At 31.2% G+C, this 15,944-nt stretch overlaps 1 protein-coding gene and 1 long non-coding RNA gene across 3 annotated transcripts; both read right to left on the reverse strand.

Moving 5' to 3' along the window:
- Window positions 1-2,809: 2,809 nt before the first annotated feature.
- On the reverse strand, window positions 2,810-6,477 carry LOC132732375 (uncharacterized). The gene is made up of 2 exons (XM_060718784.1): window positions 5,961-6,477; window positions 2,810-4,858 (listed from the first exon to the last, which is right to left on the reverse strand). Exons 1-2 carry the CDS (start codon window positions 6,299-6,301, stop codon window positions 3,520-3,522), a joined length of 1,680 nt encoding a protein of 559 aa, XP_060574767.1. The 5' UTR covers window positions 6,302-6,477; the 3' UTR covers window positions 2,810-3,519.
- Window positions 6,478-7,348: 871 nt separating this feature from the next.
- On the reverse strand, window positions 7,349-14,716 carry LOC132732373 (uncharacterized). Of its 2 annotated transcripts, XR_009626021.1 has the most exons (5): window positions 14,308-14,716; window positions 13,671-13,882; window positions 11,589-12,232; window positions 11,006-11,173; window positions 7,349-7,487 (listed from the first exon to the last, which is right to left on the reverse strand). It is a non-coding gene; the product is annotated as an uncharacterized LOC132732373 (long non-coding RNA). The 2 variants fall into 2 exon arrangements; XR_009626020.1 differs by lacking the exon at window positions 14,308-14,716 and having other exon boundaries at window positions 13,671-14,099.
- Between the last annotated feature and the right edge of the window lie 1,228 nt (window positions 14,717-15,944).

The following is a 15,944-nucleotide window of genomic DNA, read 5'->3' on the forward strand; positions in this document are numbered from 1 at the left end:
GATTGTTTCAACTGTTTGTCTGTTATTGAATTATTTTTTTCAATTGTTTGTCTGTTATTGAATTAATTTTTCAACTGTTTGTCTGTTTTTGAATTATTTAAAAGAGACAACGAAACTACCTAACCAATATGCGTCTAAAAGACACTTGCTTCAGAAACAAACATCATGTCATAATTCGATTTTGATGTTTTTGTAAAGATTTGTTTATCCTGAGTTAAATTAATAGAGTGTTAAAGAATACTGCATTTCTCATCGATTGGAAGTTCATTATACCAGGTGAGAGAGAGGTGAGTTTGCAACATGCCGGGTATCTTAATCATCTGAATTTCGTCTAGTTCATGATTTCGACAAGTACCTGTCATGTCGATGTAAGTTCTACATCGATTCACGTGTAAACCAATATCATTTTATCCAGTTACTTATTCAATAGTTCTAAATTTATAAATTTCTGGTGGAATATACGCTATAAATCGACTGAATAAGAAATTTATTATTATTATTATTTTCTGGAAGAGTTCTATAATTACTGTGTATATCAAACAACAAAAAATGTACAATTTAGATGACAAATATATTGACCAAACAATCCGTTAACAACTATATATTCATTCATAAACAACAAAAAATTCCGATATATTAAAGGGACTCCACTGAGGTTTAAAAGCCTAAAAACATAACATTTTAATGTCTTACATAAATGAGCTGGGGCACTTTAAACAGAAATATATGCAAAGATAGTTTAGAAATATAAATAAAATTGAAATAGAAATAAATTGAAAATCGTATTTATATGCTTTACTTAGCCCGATTTGAGTGAAAAGCGTTTAAACGCTTTTCTTTTTGGGTCGTTTCTTGTACAATTTGAGACAATACTCTGGAAAAACGAAGTGCACGAATGATCTGAAATTTTGCACAAAGATTAGTGGTATAAGACTACATCAAATGGTACATTTATCTGGAAATATTATTTTCAGTCCCATCATGTCAAAAAACCTCAGTGGAGTCCTTTTAAAGGTGCTTTATGTATTATAAATAAATAGATAACTAGTAATTAGTATTACGACATGAAAAGATTAAGACATATGACAAATTATTTTAAATTAATAAGTTACGAGCCAAGCAACTTTCGACTGCATTTTTTTTTGTAAAACTTAAAGATGCACATAACGATGATGACGCCAGACGTTCAACAGTTATAACACAAAAGTAATTCAAGTTTGTAATAATAATTGCAGTGAAACTGTTAAGTATCGAAGAAAAGTTATGTCATTTAAATCGAGAAATATCACATAAATGAATGAGATTACTGTGAAGGTTCAATACTGAATTTATTGATCGAATTTAATTAAATCATATCATGCGAGCCTCTTTCGAGCACAATATCATTTAAATTTAGCAATGTAGCCTCACGAATATAACATTTTTATTATCCAACATAAGAAATGTTTACAGCGAAAAGGTTCTCTTTTTTTTCGATGACGTGTAAATAATCAGCGCGTCTTTACGCTACATGTGTATAACGCAAATGATGTAACGTCAAACTATATGCACGGTCGTGCAATACTTTTTTTCACGAAATCAAAAAAGCGGTAAGGTATTTGATAAATAAAAAAGCGCAATATTTATGTTTAAAGCGACGTTAGGACTTCAATTTCTTTAGAAAAAAAAACAATTATTTTTACTTTCAAAATAAATTTTTTGGCGATTTAATCATCGAAAATTACACCGTAACACTGATAAATCTGTTTGAGTCCACAGAGCTATAAGTGACGTACATATCTTAAAGAAAGGAGATCGGAAACGCGCGCATTTCACAAGTTTTCGTCAACAACAATATCAATTGCCGGCGTAGAAAGCAAGGATACAAAACGAGAGTTAAGAAAATAGCTTTAGTGTTTCTTTTGCAAAAATATCCTTAGTTGCAAACGTATATTCACGTTAAATAAGGTATTAGATTTATAACTGATTGAAATATCATTTTGTTCTGTAAGGAAGCGTTTGAAATCACAGAAAAAAAACAGTGGATTAAATATGTATACATGTTAATTGAGTGTTTATTTACATTTTCGCTGCTCACGGCGCACGTGCGAAGTGAATTGACCGCCCTTCTAATTCAAATAAAGAGAATGAACGAGCAAATTAGATATCGTGGGGTCTCCAATCGTTTTAGCATGTTAACGGCTACAAAGTTCGTTTTCTTTCATAATTCCTTTGATTTGACAGTAATAAGGACCGATTTATCTGAAGATAACATACATTATTTTACCGTTAGAAAAGCTTATTGTTGCTTTAATGAACGTCTACAATGCAGATAATTCACTGTATATACGGCAAAGTATGAAAAGTGTTTTAAACCAATAAACAATTCGAAAACATTTTTGTTTGTATTCCTTTAGTGAAACACAATTTTAATTGCTTTTGTGTTTTACTCTATACCAAAATTGGTTCAATTACCAAATAATTAAAATATCGAGTTAAAAAGACATTTTTCTCGAAGAAAATCTACGAATGTATCGTTTCAATTTTTTATGAAAAGTATGCCTTTGTTATAGTAGTTAACTCAACAAGTACTTATATCTCTGTAGAAATCTTTTTGTATAATTGTTCCATTTCAGACTTCTTTTTTGCCAGTTGAATGAAAGGAATGAATATAATTTAGTGAAGTTAATTTACAACATTACAAATTTAAAAACAAAATATGACATTCTTTACCAACATATACATATACGTTAAAAATATATGCCATACAGGTATTGTAATTATCATGTTTTTAAATCTGCATAAAATTTATTCTTTTTTTTTAAATTTTTACATTAAAGTTTAAACCATAAAGGTACATGTGTAGTTCTTTAATTTTCTTTATTGGTATCACATGATTGTATATCTTACCTTAAATATATAGTCCATGATATAAAATGTATTTCATGTGATCAAATTACTGTTACAGTAATACTTTTAATGTAAGTGTTATGATTTGTCAGTACGTGATACTTTCTTCATCCCGTGGATATCCTGCTGAAGACCTTATTTTACTTTTAAAATTTACATTTATTGTTGATAAGAAGCTCAGACAGTCGAAACTTGGAACTATCATAAAAAAATAATTATCAACATATTTATGTCAAATATTTGTGCACTTAATGGCATAACAACTATTTTCGCTAGTTTTGTCGCGTTATTTACGGAAATCTATATATATATTAAGACCCAACTGTGCAAAAAGGTTCTGACATATCACCGTAAATATTCCGTAATGTTAGCAGTAAGGTATACTTCTTATGCATATTTAATTTGTTGTACACTTTGAAAAAGATATTGTTTAAACTTAAAGTTATATTGTCTTAATTTTCTTAAAATAAACAACAGTGTTGGAGTCTATTGACACAACATTTTGTGCTACAAAATAAATAACTGCTAAATATTTTCCTGACAAAATTAATTTACACAGTATATGTCAAATAGTTTTAAAAATACAAAACATTTCACCATTCGACAGTCTATCACACGTACCTGATGTTTTCAAATGAGTTCGTAGATGCCGATAGTGTCACCTAGTCGACCAACTACAATCTCATTCATCTTATGATGATATAATATAGATCGACATTCTCCTTTTGTATCATCTGAGGACAAAACAATTCCCAACTTCTCCCCATCCTTAGTGAACTGTAAAATACAATTATTGTCATATCCACTGGCAAGAATATTGCCATTTTCAGTCATACAGACGCGTCTTACATGACTGAGTTCATCACAGTTATACTTTCCCTGTAGTGTACCATCCTTTTTAAGAGCAACGATTCCAAATGTGTAATCAGCAACATAGATCCTGCTACCATCAGTACTTACAGTCATGCTGTAGATACTTTTGAACAAAGGCTGCCCTGTCTGATCGTTTCTGAATTGTTGAAGCTTTTTTCCATTCATGTCGTAAACGAAAACAGTTGTAGAAGGATCAGCGATGTATAAATTGGACAACGCATACGCAATACCATAACTTTCATGATCAATGTGTATTTCTTTAGTTCGTCTTGGTTCTTTGGCGAAAGAAACAAAATATACAGTTTTTCCAGTGGTACGTATGGCAGCTACATCATGTGTATTGACTGTACAAATCTGATATGGGCATACTGGTAATTCACAAACATCTTTGTTAGTGAATTTGCTGTCAATACGTTTCAATTTCTTATTGCTGCTATCAGCAATAATTATAGACCCATCACCAAGTTCACATGCACTGTATATATCACATGTTTGTGTGTCAGATTGATGTCTAACATTAAATGTTCTCTTCTTCTTTACTTTGTAGATTTCGTTTGACTGAAATATAATACCAAGATTTTCCGTTTCATTCAGGCAGGTCAATATCTTTTCATTTCTCTTGAACTCGAAATCTATAACATGCTTTACAGTTGCCTTTTCTTCTCGACATTTTATGGCAGCACCAATAGCTCGTTTACCGATTTTAGAAGAGACCAAGGCTTGAGATATATTTAAATCAGCATCACATGACACCATTCTATCCTCAGCATGTTCAACATCTTTCTGGGCAGTTTCTAAGACCTTTATTTCTGCATTAATTTTCTCAGCAATGGCATTGCATTTGCTCTCAATTTGTTCGATACTTGTTTGCTCATGCTTATCCAGTTTCATCTCAATTTCCCTTCTGAAATCTTTCAATTTTAGCAGTGCTTTTTGTTTGTCGTTCATCAAACGCTCCCTCTCATGTATACGAGTTTCTAGCATTTTCTTCAAATTGACATTTTCTACGTTTAGATCTTCAAGTGTTTTCTTTGTCTTTGCTTGTGAATGGTTCATTTGAACAAATTCTGGAACATCGAAGATATCGTTGCATGACCTGTGTATGAAAAGTAAAAAAGGGTGTTTATGAAGAAATATCCCCAATTTTAAAGTTTTGCATTAGTTAAACACTATGTTTTAAACAACGCCATATTTTGTCAAGTTTTTAAATTTCAAGCGCTGCCATATCTTCATACATCTTAGATTTAAAATAAACTAGAGGTAGTGGAGGACAAAGAGAAACCACACGTCACCACCTTATAGGTTGAAATAATTTATTACAGTCTACTAGTTTCGATCAAACATGATCTTCATCAGGACAAATAATAGATAAAATATGCCATTAAAGTGCTATAAATCTTAGATTTAAATGTAATTTAATTGTACATTACACACTAACCATTATCAGATAGTTATATTTAGTATATCAGCACGCTATCTCCTTGTACATGTACAAATTTGTTGTAAACAGTAGCATCCATCATAAGACATTTTACTCTATTTTTATCATGAAATAATACTGTAATCAAAATTTAACTAATCTTTAAATAAAGTAAAATTTCACAGAACCAGAAACAATAACAAACAAGAAAGAAAACAACATCAACATCATAAAAAAGTCATTTGAGGTTGAAAAGAGACGTTCTTATTTGTACTGGAAGCGAAATGTTTTATCCACTGTATTATATATAAAATCTAGTAATATTTATTTCATAAATCCTTGACGTGCAATTTTGCAAAACTGAGTGCCTATGGTAATAACAATAAAATAATTGCATTCTTTGAGAAATACAAATGCATTAAATAGAAAATTCGTGTAATGATTTGTTTGTATATTTGTTTGCTTTTGTGCTATTATTTAAATTTCTTTTCACCAAACAATACGTTTTTAAAACGGAAAACAAAAGCATGTCCTGTTACGTTTCAGGTTTTGTTATGATCTTTAGGTGCGATTGACTTGACAGTGTAAATATCTTTACATAGCTATTTTACTACAGGCGTAAATCTTGATGAATTTAAATAAAGCGTCACTTGCCCGTTACAATTTTATGTCTGATCAAACAAAAATCAAGCACTGTTTAGTCATTCAGTTTAATAAGAATATTCTAATACTATAAATTATATCTTATTTAAAGTTAAAGTATATAAAATATCTATACCTGTGATCTACTGCCATACATGTGGAACAACCAACGTCATCATGATTTCGACAATACATATCAACAGGTTTAAACCTGTGTCTCTGGCATTTTTCCGTTGGTGCTACAGGTAAACCTACCCTTGTTTCTTGTTGAACTTGACTTTTATCTAGGATATTATGTCCGGAAAGAGCTGGAAAATCTTCATGTAATTTCACACACTCTGAGCAGTAATAATCATGACAGTCGGTACAGTATTTGTCCGCTTCTTTATTCTTCCCTTTATGTTTACAGGGTGAACATAACAATTTAAAAGTTTCATCCGAAAGATTTTCCATCTCATTTCCCGAAATGGCAGCCATTTTCCTTGACACAGATTTACATTAAAAAGAATTTGTCCATTTTCGGTTTCATAATCTATTACAAGAAAGATAGTTGAAATATCTTTACACGATCGATATTCTGCTAAAAATAAACCAATCCAGATAAGCAAATATGTAGTAAAGGGAGGTTATCGAACACGCTAAAATATGCTTAAATTGAATAACTGATTTTGAATTCATATATTGATGCGTTTTGTTACAATCAATATCTTGTGAAACAAGGACTTTATGCAAAATGAAAATTCTATTATTGCATGCGGTAAGAAATTTCTAAAAAATCTCTTTAAATCTGTAAACATTTAAATCGTGTCGATTGTTTAAGTTGAGAGTATGTAATCAAATAAAATAAGATGTGTATAGGTAAAAGTTCGTATAGTTTACGTTAAAGTACATCAACGATGGTTTTAATTGCCGTCGATCATGATGTCAACACTAAATTGTCAACACTAAATTGTTTGGTGTTTTTGATATTATTTGTCTCTATTCTTGCTATTGAAGGAGTGAATACACTCTCTCTATTAATGAAGTTTGATACGTACAATCAATTAAAATATGGTATATCTACAATGTCAGCAGTTTTTATTAAAGAGTACGCTTGCTTCCGAAATAAACATTTTATTTCTATATTTTTATACTCATACATATGTAGATTTATGTACTATTTATTGAAATCCAAATATCAGTGCTATGTATTTTCTTTTTAAAGTGAGGTAGTGTAACAAAGTTTGAATAACAATTATCATTTCATGATTTGACAACCATATAACGCTTCAAACCGTACATTTAGCCGATGGTTTATATAGACCAAACATCAAAATAAATATCAGTTGATCAGTTGATAAACATTATACGAAACATCTATCAACAAATTATCAATAATTTTAATTAGTAAATAACAATGTCAAAATGTATATTTAATTTCATTGATGATTATTTCAGTACACTTCATAATTGTCTGCAGGTGTTATTTTTCGTAATCTGGTAGAGCGTCCCACATTTCTTTCACAGCAATGATGTCATCATGTTTTCCGCTTGTGTAATTCACACACTTCGTGTTCCACATCCCTACACCTCGCAAGTTTTCATCTATTGCAAACGTATATTTATATCCTAAACTTTGTGGATCGTCATAACGTATCTGATGCATAATGCCTGACGAAATATTCTAAAATGCAAGTAAATTAGATACACTAAATGAGTTGCAAGCAAAATCATTGATCACCACATAATGTAACGTATTTAATATTATACTCTAATTAAAGACACTTTATGCGTCTGAAAGGAATAAATACACTGTATGTTCTAAAATAAGCTAAATATGAGCTTTATAACGTTAAATTAATGGTCTAAGAGCATGTCAGATGCACTGTAACACCGCACTTTGGGGTCAAACGCACTTTGGGGTCCGACCCCAAAGTGCGTTACGTACTTTGGGGTCCGACCCCAGAGTGCGTTACGCACTTTGGGGTCCAATTTCGACCCCAAAGTGCGTTAAACAGGTACATATGCATTTTTTAACATCATGCAAACGACCGCACTTTGGGGTCATAGAAAATTTATGTTCATTATGTTTTAGATAATATATTGTAGTCAAAGCCAATGGTAAACAAAAAAATAAAGGTATTAAATAGACACAAAACATGTACCCTGAATTATAGTAGAATCAATAGGGATTTAAATGGTCTTGCTTAGTAAGTGAAGAACTTTCACCAAATAAATCACCAAATAAAGAATTTGTATCAATTAATAAGCTTAAAATATTTTATTTTTTCTCAAATTTTCCATTTATTTTAAATGAATGTACACCTTTCATTAATTCCATTGTTTTTAGCTAAATGCATTATTTTCCCGGTTTTTATTTACACATTTTATCGAAATATGATAGTCTTAGCATAGCCAAAGGTATAAATTCAGGGAAATCTTAGTAAGTAAGACATTTCAGTAAAAATGTGCCTGATAATATGTGAAAAGAACCATTTATTTAGCTAAATGTGACATATAAGAAACTTGACTAGGTGTAGATGCGGCTTTAAGTAGTAGTCCGTACAGGCAGTACTAAAAATATCAACTATTTAAGTAGTCGCACATTAAGAGCGGAGCTTCAGAATAATGTAAAATTCTCACTGGAGGAATAGAGGGGATTGTGGGGTATCGATCCCCCGAGGATTAAAAATAACGTTTTAAAGACCCATTATGCTTTTATTTGTTTTTCTTAAAAGCTTTTTATTTTGATGTTCTTCTATATTATCCAAAAATACACATTGGCCAATTACCTGAACCATCTTTTTCATCTGTTGCTTTTTGGCAATGATGAGTACAGTTATATAGAATTAGTATTTTATATGGAAGTCAAATACTACAGTGTTTTGACTACTTTTATGACAAATAATTTCACATTTACTGCTATTTTATTCAGGTAACAAGCATCTTACATTTCTCTGATACCATTATTTTAACATTATAAAATTCTTGTTTGCTCTTTCTAAAGAAGTATGTAAGATTTCCCATTAAAAAGCCTCTGATGAACGGTTGTTACGGAGCTTACAAAAACCCTTAAGTTTGTTGATAAGCTTAATAATGTATTTGTAAAAATCACTATTTATAGTTCGATCGAAAAACTTGATGTTTCACCAGAACATTGCTATAGAGTATATTTATAGTTCTTTGGAAAAAAAAATATTAACTGCATTTTATTTCATTCCCAACATATTTAAAATGGGGCTCAATATGGCTCCAAAAGTTATCAAGTAAATGAATGACAGAACGGGACATTTTTCGCAGCATCTTTTAATTCTAGGAATACACAATTTCTGTACTAGAGTATTTTGAACGGTGGCATAATAGTGATTTTTGCATTTTTTTGATACTCTTGTTTTGTTTTTCGTACATATTTTTGTTTGTTTGTCGTACATATTTTTTTGTTTTGAATACATACTCTTTTTTAGTTTTGCATACATATTCTTTTTTAGTTTGCATACATATTTTATTTTAGTTTTGCATACATATTCTTTTTTAGTTGTATACATATTTTATTTTAGTTTTGCATACATATTTTATTTTATTTTTTGTACATATTTTATTGTTGTTTTTTTTCTTACATATTTTTACATGACGCCATTTGCAAAGTAGAGGTTTGGATAATTACGCCATTTGTAAACCACCATTTTTAAACACTTCACCATCAGTAAATTACAGTACCCCATATGCAACTTTTTCATTTTTTGGAGGTATCAAAAAATAACAACACTTTTAGTATATATATAAATATATAGTCCGCGGTAACCCAAAGAGAGTTCTGCATATGATCTTGATGTGGTTAACATTTGTTGTCACAAGGTGCCAAAAATCCTTCATGGGGTTTAGGAGATTAGGAGCGGACAAGAAACCCAAGTCTTTATCCTTTGACCTGTAGGTGTGACCTCCGACCTTGAGCCGGCACACCTGGCATATAAGTTCTGCACATTATCTGGATGTGCAAAAGAATTGACCCAAGTTTCATAAAAATCCTCAAAGCTTTAAGCATTTTTTTCTAAATCAGTGGAATATAAGGACCTATTTAGATCTTTTATTGTGCATAATTGTAATACACCAGTTATTTGTAACCACCTCCCTTGCCCCCGGGGAGTGCGGGTTAAAAAGAATCGTGTTTTGAGGTTTGTGCTGTTCCGGGGCATAAGGCAGGAATGTTATTATCTTAGTATCCCCCGCAGGTCGAAGATTTTACCACTGGTCGGCTTGTTCTAAAGTCAATGCCCCCACCCCCGCTATTCTCAGGGCGTGGGGTAGAGTGGTGCATATTCATGGAATAATAACTGATCACCAATCAACAGCTCTTTCAAAATAGACACTAATATAATAGTATATAATAATAAAAAACAATAATTATATAAAATACATATAATTTAAAAAATGGGTCGAGAAGGTTCGGCCGAAACCAGACTTGCCCGGCCGAAAACGACTGGGCCGATTCCAAAAAAAGGCCGAAATGTGACCAAACCACTGTGCTAGTTTAATACTCAACTATGGGCTGTTATGAGATGTAAAGGCTGTTTTGATTGGCTAAGATATATACGAAAAAAATATGTACGAAAAACAAAAATAAAATATGAATGCAAAACAAAAATAGTATGTATGCAAAACTGAAAAATGTGTATGCAAAACTAAAATAAAATATGTATACAAAACTAAAAACAAAACATGCAAATGTCACTTTTATGCCACCGCCATCTTAAACTCAACCTCAAATATTTCAATGTAGAGCGAAAATAAGTCAGTATTCAGTATTTAAGCAGAACTCAAGATGATATCTTTAGACAACTGGAACCCAAAGTGCGTTGATATGTAGCATATCAACGCACTTTGGGGTCAATTTCTCGATTTTGACCCCAAAGTGCGTTTGACCCCAAAGTGCGGTGTTACAATGCACATCACCTGGATATAGTAGTGCTGAATGTGAAATTATTCTTCATAAAGGTAGCAAAATGTAAACATAAATATGTGATTTTGATCAGCAGTTTCCCCAATCAATACTATATCTATATAAGGTACATCGCATTTGCAAAATACAGGAGTCGTTGTCATTTATCAAATAAAAGAAATAAGTTATATCAGATACAAATGATGTCATTGCATTTTCGTTATTTTAACAGTCGCATAAAATGTTATAACGTTATGGAAGTGTACCTTGTAATTAAAGTAAGGTTTCATTGTAGATTTTTCAAATATACGTCCACTTGTAGAGTTTTTTAGTTACTGTAGCTGTATTATAGTGTAGTAATTCAACTGACGTCCCGCTGCATCACTGCAGTTAACACCACGAAATGGAACCTTCTTTAAATAGCATTTGTCATCCTGAAATATTATTACACATGCTGATGAATTAAAGATAAATGTTTCTAAGTTTGCTTTGTCTAGCGCTTTGAGGCTTGATAGATATTGCACTCAGGAACATATTCAATAAAAACTGCAATTTTAAATTACATGTATATTTTTATTTCTTTCGAGGGATCTCGCCTTTTCAAGATTTCTCTTACTTTTTGAACTATGATGAAGGAATAATTATATAATATAACAGTGTCGTCATCAAACAATGTGGAGGTCAACATAAACAAACGCATTTGATATGACAAAGGATCTTTTGTCGACAAGAATCTTGTGTCGACATATTATATGCTTCTTTGTTTTAAAGTTTGCATCTTGTTTGTGATTGAATTAGCGAAGAAAGAAATGAAACAAAAAAATGATATGACAAATGATAAAATCATACCTTGGTTAATGTCAAGCATGGGTAATAGTAGCCGTACCAAGGCACTCCCAGAATAAGCTTGTCAGACGGTATTCCAATTTCTAAGTATTCATTAACGCCTGTTATCAGAAATATAATAAACATGTATAATACCTCATCAGAATAATAACAGAATGTTTACTATAACACTGACAAGTAACAACTAACTAAGCGTTCAATTTCATCCATTTGGCAATTCTTATAAACTGTCTACAGTACATTTTCTATGCATATAGATTAGGTGTACTGTCCTAACCTTTTCCATTACGTGCGAAAGATTTATTTTATGGGGAGATCATTTTTCAAAGGTTTTCATCAATAACTGGAATAACCATTTGTGAGAAAATGTGAACAGTTTAGCGTGAATGATCATCAACATTTGAGTAGTAGTTGTTTCATTTTTTAGTTATAAATATAAGGTCATCGTAAGATTTTCACAAAAAATTCATACCTTCCATTGTTCTATATATAATCCGCTATTGGCATAAGCAATACATTCACCTAGTATTTGGCTTTGTTCGTCGTATTGCCATAACAAAGAAATAGTCCGAAGCTTCTGATAGTCCCACAAAGTCGTAGTAACGTGAATCTATTCCAGCAGGAGACCACGCCACATCAACACTAATCTTAAAGTTAAAAAAGAGACAAATAGACAAGTTAAACAAGGATCGCAATATCAGTAAAAGAAGAAGCATTGCATGATTCCAACATCACTATCATAAAATATTATTATTTTAGTAAAAGCATTTCAATTTCTGACCCAAGAAACTACAGAGGAATTTCTTTTCTAGTTATCTCTGGCTGATCAGTATTCACTTTTATAATTATGTATAATTATAATAAATAATTATATGATAATATGTTGGTGTTTCTTTTGACACCAACTATATCTTAGTGAGCACCCATAGAAACAGTATGTTGTCTATTTAGACTAGAAATCACTTCAAGCATATATTCGCAATACCAAAGGATATTTAGCTATTTTCCCTCAAAAGAATGGTTCATGTTCTTTTTTTTTTGAAATTATGTTAGCCTCATACGACAGTGATGTAAATGCAAATGAAGCTAGTTATGGTAATTTGTGTAAAAGGTTTTTATGTTTATGGATATTCTAAATAACGACATGGCATGAGGGTGCATCAGGAGACTCGGTGAGATTATTACTATATATTTGTTATATGTCTGCCTAATTAAATATTGGTGACAGCTATTGTTTATGCATCGGTCTAAATATCCACGGTAATGATACCAAATGTTACAAAAGTCATGGTGATAGTGGGAGATGTCATTGGGCTATTAAAATAACAGAGTGATTTTGAAAAATAACAGTTATTTTGAAAAATGTCTGGTATTTTTGGATGTCACAATAAAGCCGACCAATTAATCTTTCTGTTTAAGTAACAGACTGGTTTATTCATGAATAAATGCGTTCATTATATTTTTTTTTGAATCACGTCTTAATGTAGAAAAACCCTTTTATATAATTAATCATTGATCATAAAAGATCTTTATTGAAGTTTTGAACCGGCAGATATGTTAAAATGTCTAGCTTATACTACGTTTTCGTACTAAAAGATTTTTAACTCTTAGACTACCGAATATTAAGTTTGTTACAACTATACATAATGTCTTTAATTTTATACGAAACGAAAATGTGCATTTCCAATTGAAGTTTAACTTAATTGAATGATGTACAATTATTCTGTTCTGATTTTGCGTTTGAAATATTATTAGCCGCAATGCTGTTATGGTAAAAATATAATAGAAGCTGTAAAAAATATCTATTTACTTCACAATAGTTAAAATTTGCTAGCATGTCTAGCTTGATGGAAGAACTTCTTACAACTTTGATATAGATCGAAGAATTATTGTGCATTCGAGCATTGGTGCATTGCGCATATTGAGGGGCAAATTGTTTTTAGTCAAATGCCTAAACCACCCAGTCACAGATGCTCCTTGTGTTCAAGAAAAAGAAAATAAATTTTGGTGATCATATAAAATGGTATTTACATTTTAAACAGGATAATGTTTAGTTTTTAACTTGCTAAGGAAAAGATACTTTACCATAGAAGATGGGAACTTTTCTCTAAAAGCTTGTCTTGTTTCCCTCACAAGATCTGTGTATCCATTGCGAAGTTGAGTCTGATTATATAATATTGCACGCTCGTAGTCAAAGTTGATTCCGTCAAGGTAATTCTTATCTACAAAATCTAACTGTTTTTGTACCCACTGTGATCGAGCAGTTTGGTTAGGAAGCACAGATGTCTCAACTTCTCCTGTATTGTTTAATCATGATTAACATTTGGTCATGTTTTATTTTTCAAGAAAGAAATAAAAATAAAATCTTCAATACAATTATTGTGTGTTGAAATATTTCCTTATGGGCTAATGACGAATACACAAAATCTTTACTAAAGGGTTAAATTCCTACTTGAAATAGCAGAATATTTCGATAATTCACTATTAGATTATTGAAATAAACTTGACACTTAAAATCGCTAATATATTTATAAATATATTTCACAAGCCTCCTCATCAAAAATAAATAGCATTTAAAAGTCAATTTTGTTAATAAAAATATACAAACATATCCGTTTATTGTTTCCGTAAGTGTAGTCAAAAATGCCAGTAAATAAAAATACAAACTGGATACAGTAAATATTTTGCTTAAAGTATAATGTTTCAAAATGGCAAAACTTACCGATTGATAATGACAGCCCTTGCGCCGAACTTATGTGCCCAACAAACCAGTTGTATGTCAAAATAACCGGCCATCACAACTGTCTTGACTTTGTCCCAATCGTAAAGCTTCCAATTATCTTGTTTAGCATTGAGGGAAAATACAAATATCTTAAAATAGAAAATGAAAAGTTGAATACAGTCATCAGCAATATAAAATTGACGCGGTAAACATTTTCAGGAATTTAAACTCTGATTTATGTTTGTCTTAGTAAGGTCTCAGAGATGTCATCAAATATATACAAGTGCGTTACTGGATGTTCGTGAAATAATGCTATAAGTAAAATAATACTTGTCAAACCTGTTATCATTAGTTTTAAAGATATTTCGAAATTAAAGTAGTTTCTAGAGTGCAGTAAATTAGATTTTAACACGCTTCGCACTATTGCCCTATAATACAAAACGGGAAGTCAAGTGCATTATTACCAGATATATGCACAACATAAAAACGAATGCTTAATTCTGCAAAAAATTCACTCTGTCTGCACTCTGATACCTATTTCCTGTCCCCATGAGCGCCGATGTTACGGGATGCCATTAAGCAAAAACACAGTGACGTCTCGTAACTGCTAAGTGACCTAACAGCAACCTGAATGCGCGTTTATCAGCATGCAGAACGATCGTTCGGCGACCAGTAAGATCTAAATATGTTCAAAGCATGTAATTGAACTGCATGCTCTAAAACTTTACTGGATGCTACTCTAGGGTTAAAGTGGTTCTTATTTTAATAACGAGTTTTTTAATATTCATGAAACGAAAAGGGAAATACGACGAGAGCAGGGAAGAAAAAAACAACCACGACTTCCTTTCCCTGTTGTATCTTTTAATCCTCTCACAAAACTAGGTTTAAATGCAGGGACATTGTTCTCCCAGTAGTAAGATGAGCATATTTATAGTTCCTGACTCGGATAACGATATCGAACCATTAAATAGTAACACGACAGACTTTCATATTATAATTGGTTTTTAACAGTTTCACATTTTTACAAATACTCATTTTATTTGATGCACTTTGATTTGAAAATGTTTTTATAATCGAAACAACGAGAGTATCTCTCTCTCATGTTTAACGTACATTTAAACGTACGGTTTTAAAAATGTGGGTTAATGGTGTGTTATATAGGGCTCGATCTGCTGTTTATTTTAGGCTATTCAATATCTTTATTTTATTTTCTGAACAAAATAATTTCCGCTTTTATATGATGATGCATAATACTTTTTTTAAATTTCAATTTAATTTAATTTTGTGTGTGTTATATTAAAGTCATTTCTCCTAGTTTTCATAATTTCATTTGAGCTACTTAGCAGAGTAACATTGAACGTAAAGGGCACAGATACAAGATAGGTTAAATGTGTAAAGGACTTAATAGTTATCAAGTTCAGATGGTCAGAAGCAGATTACTTTAATATCAGTATAATCAAAACTAAAAAATAAAGTTGCATGCTTTTCATTTACTATTACAAATCTGTTTAACAAATAAATATAGGCTATGATTTTGATATTCCTGAGACTTTCTAACGTTAACGTTAACGTTCAACAGCACAAACTGGTATACATATTATTATCTTGATATTTTATTATAATTGCAGAATGACACT

Source organism: Ruditapes philippinarum, unplaced genomic scaffold (assembly GCF_026571515.1).
Source record: "Ruditapes philippinarum isolate M1 unplaced genomic scaffold, ASM2657151v2 ctg4195_1_1_1_1, whole genome shotgun sequence".
In the NCBI taxonomy this organism is placed as follows: Eukaryota; Metazoa; Mollusca; class Bivalvia; order Venerida; family Veneridae; genus Ruditapes; species Ruditapes philippinarum.

Coding starts and splice junctions, on each gene's coding strand:
- LOC132732375 (XM_060718784.1), bottom strand. CDS start 6,301: ATGGCTGCCATTTCGGGAAATGAGATGGAAAATCTTTCGGATGAAACT. Junction 4,859..5,960: donor TGTATGGCAGTAGATCACAG/GTATAGATATTT, acceptor TTTCATACACAG/GTCATGCAACGATATCTTCG.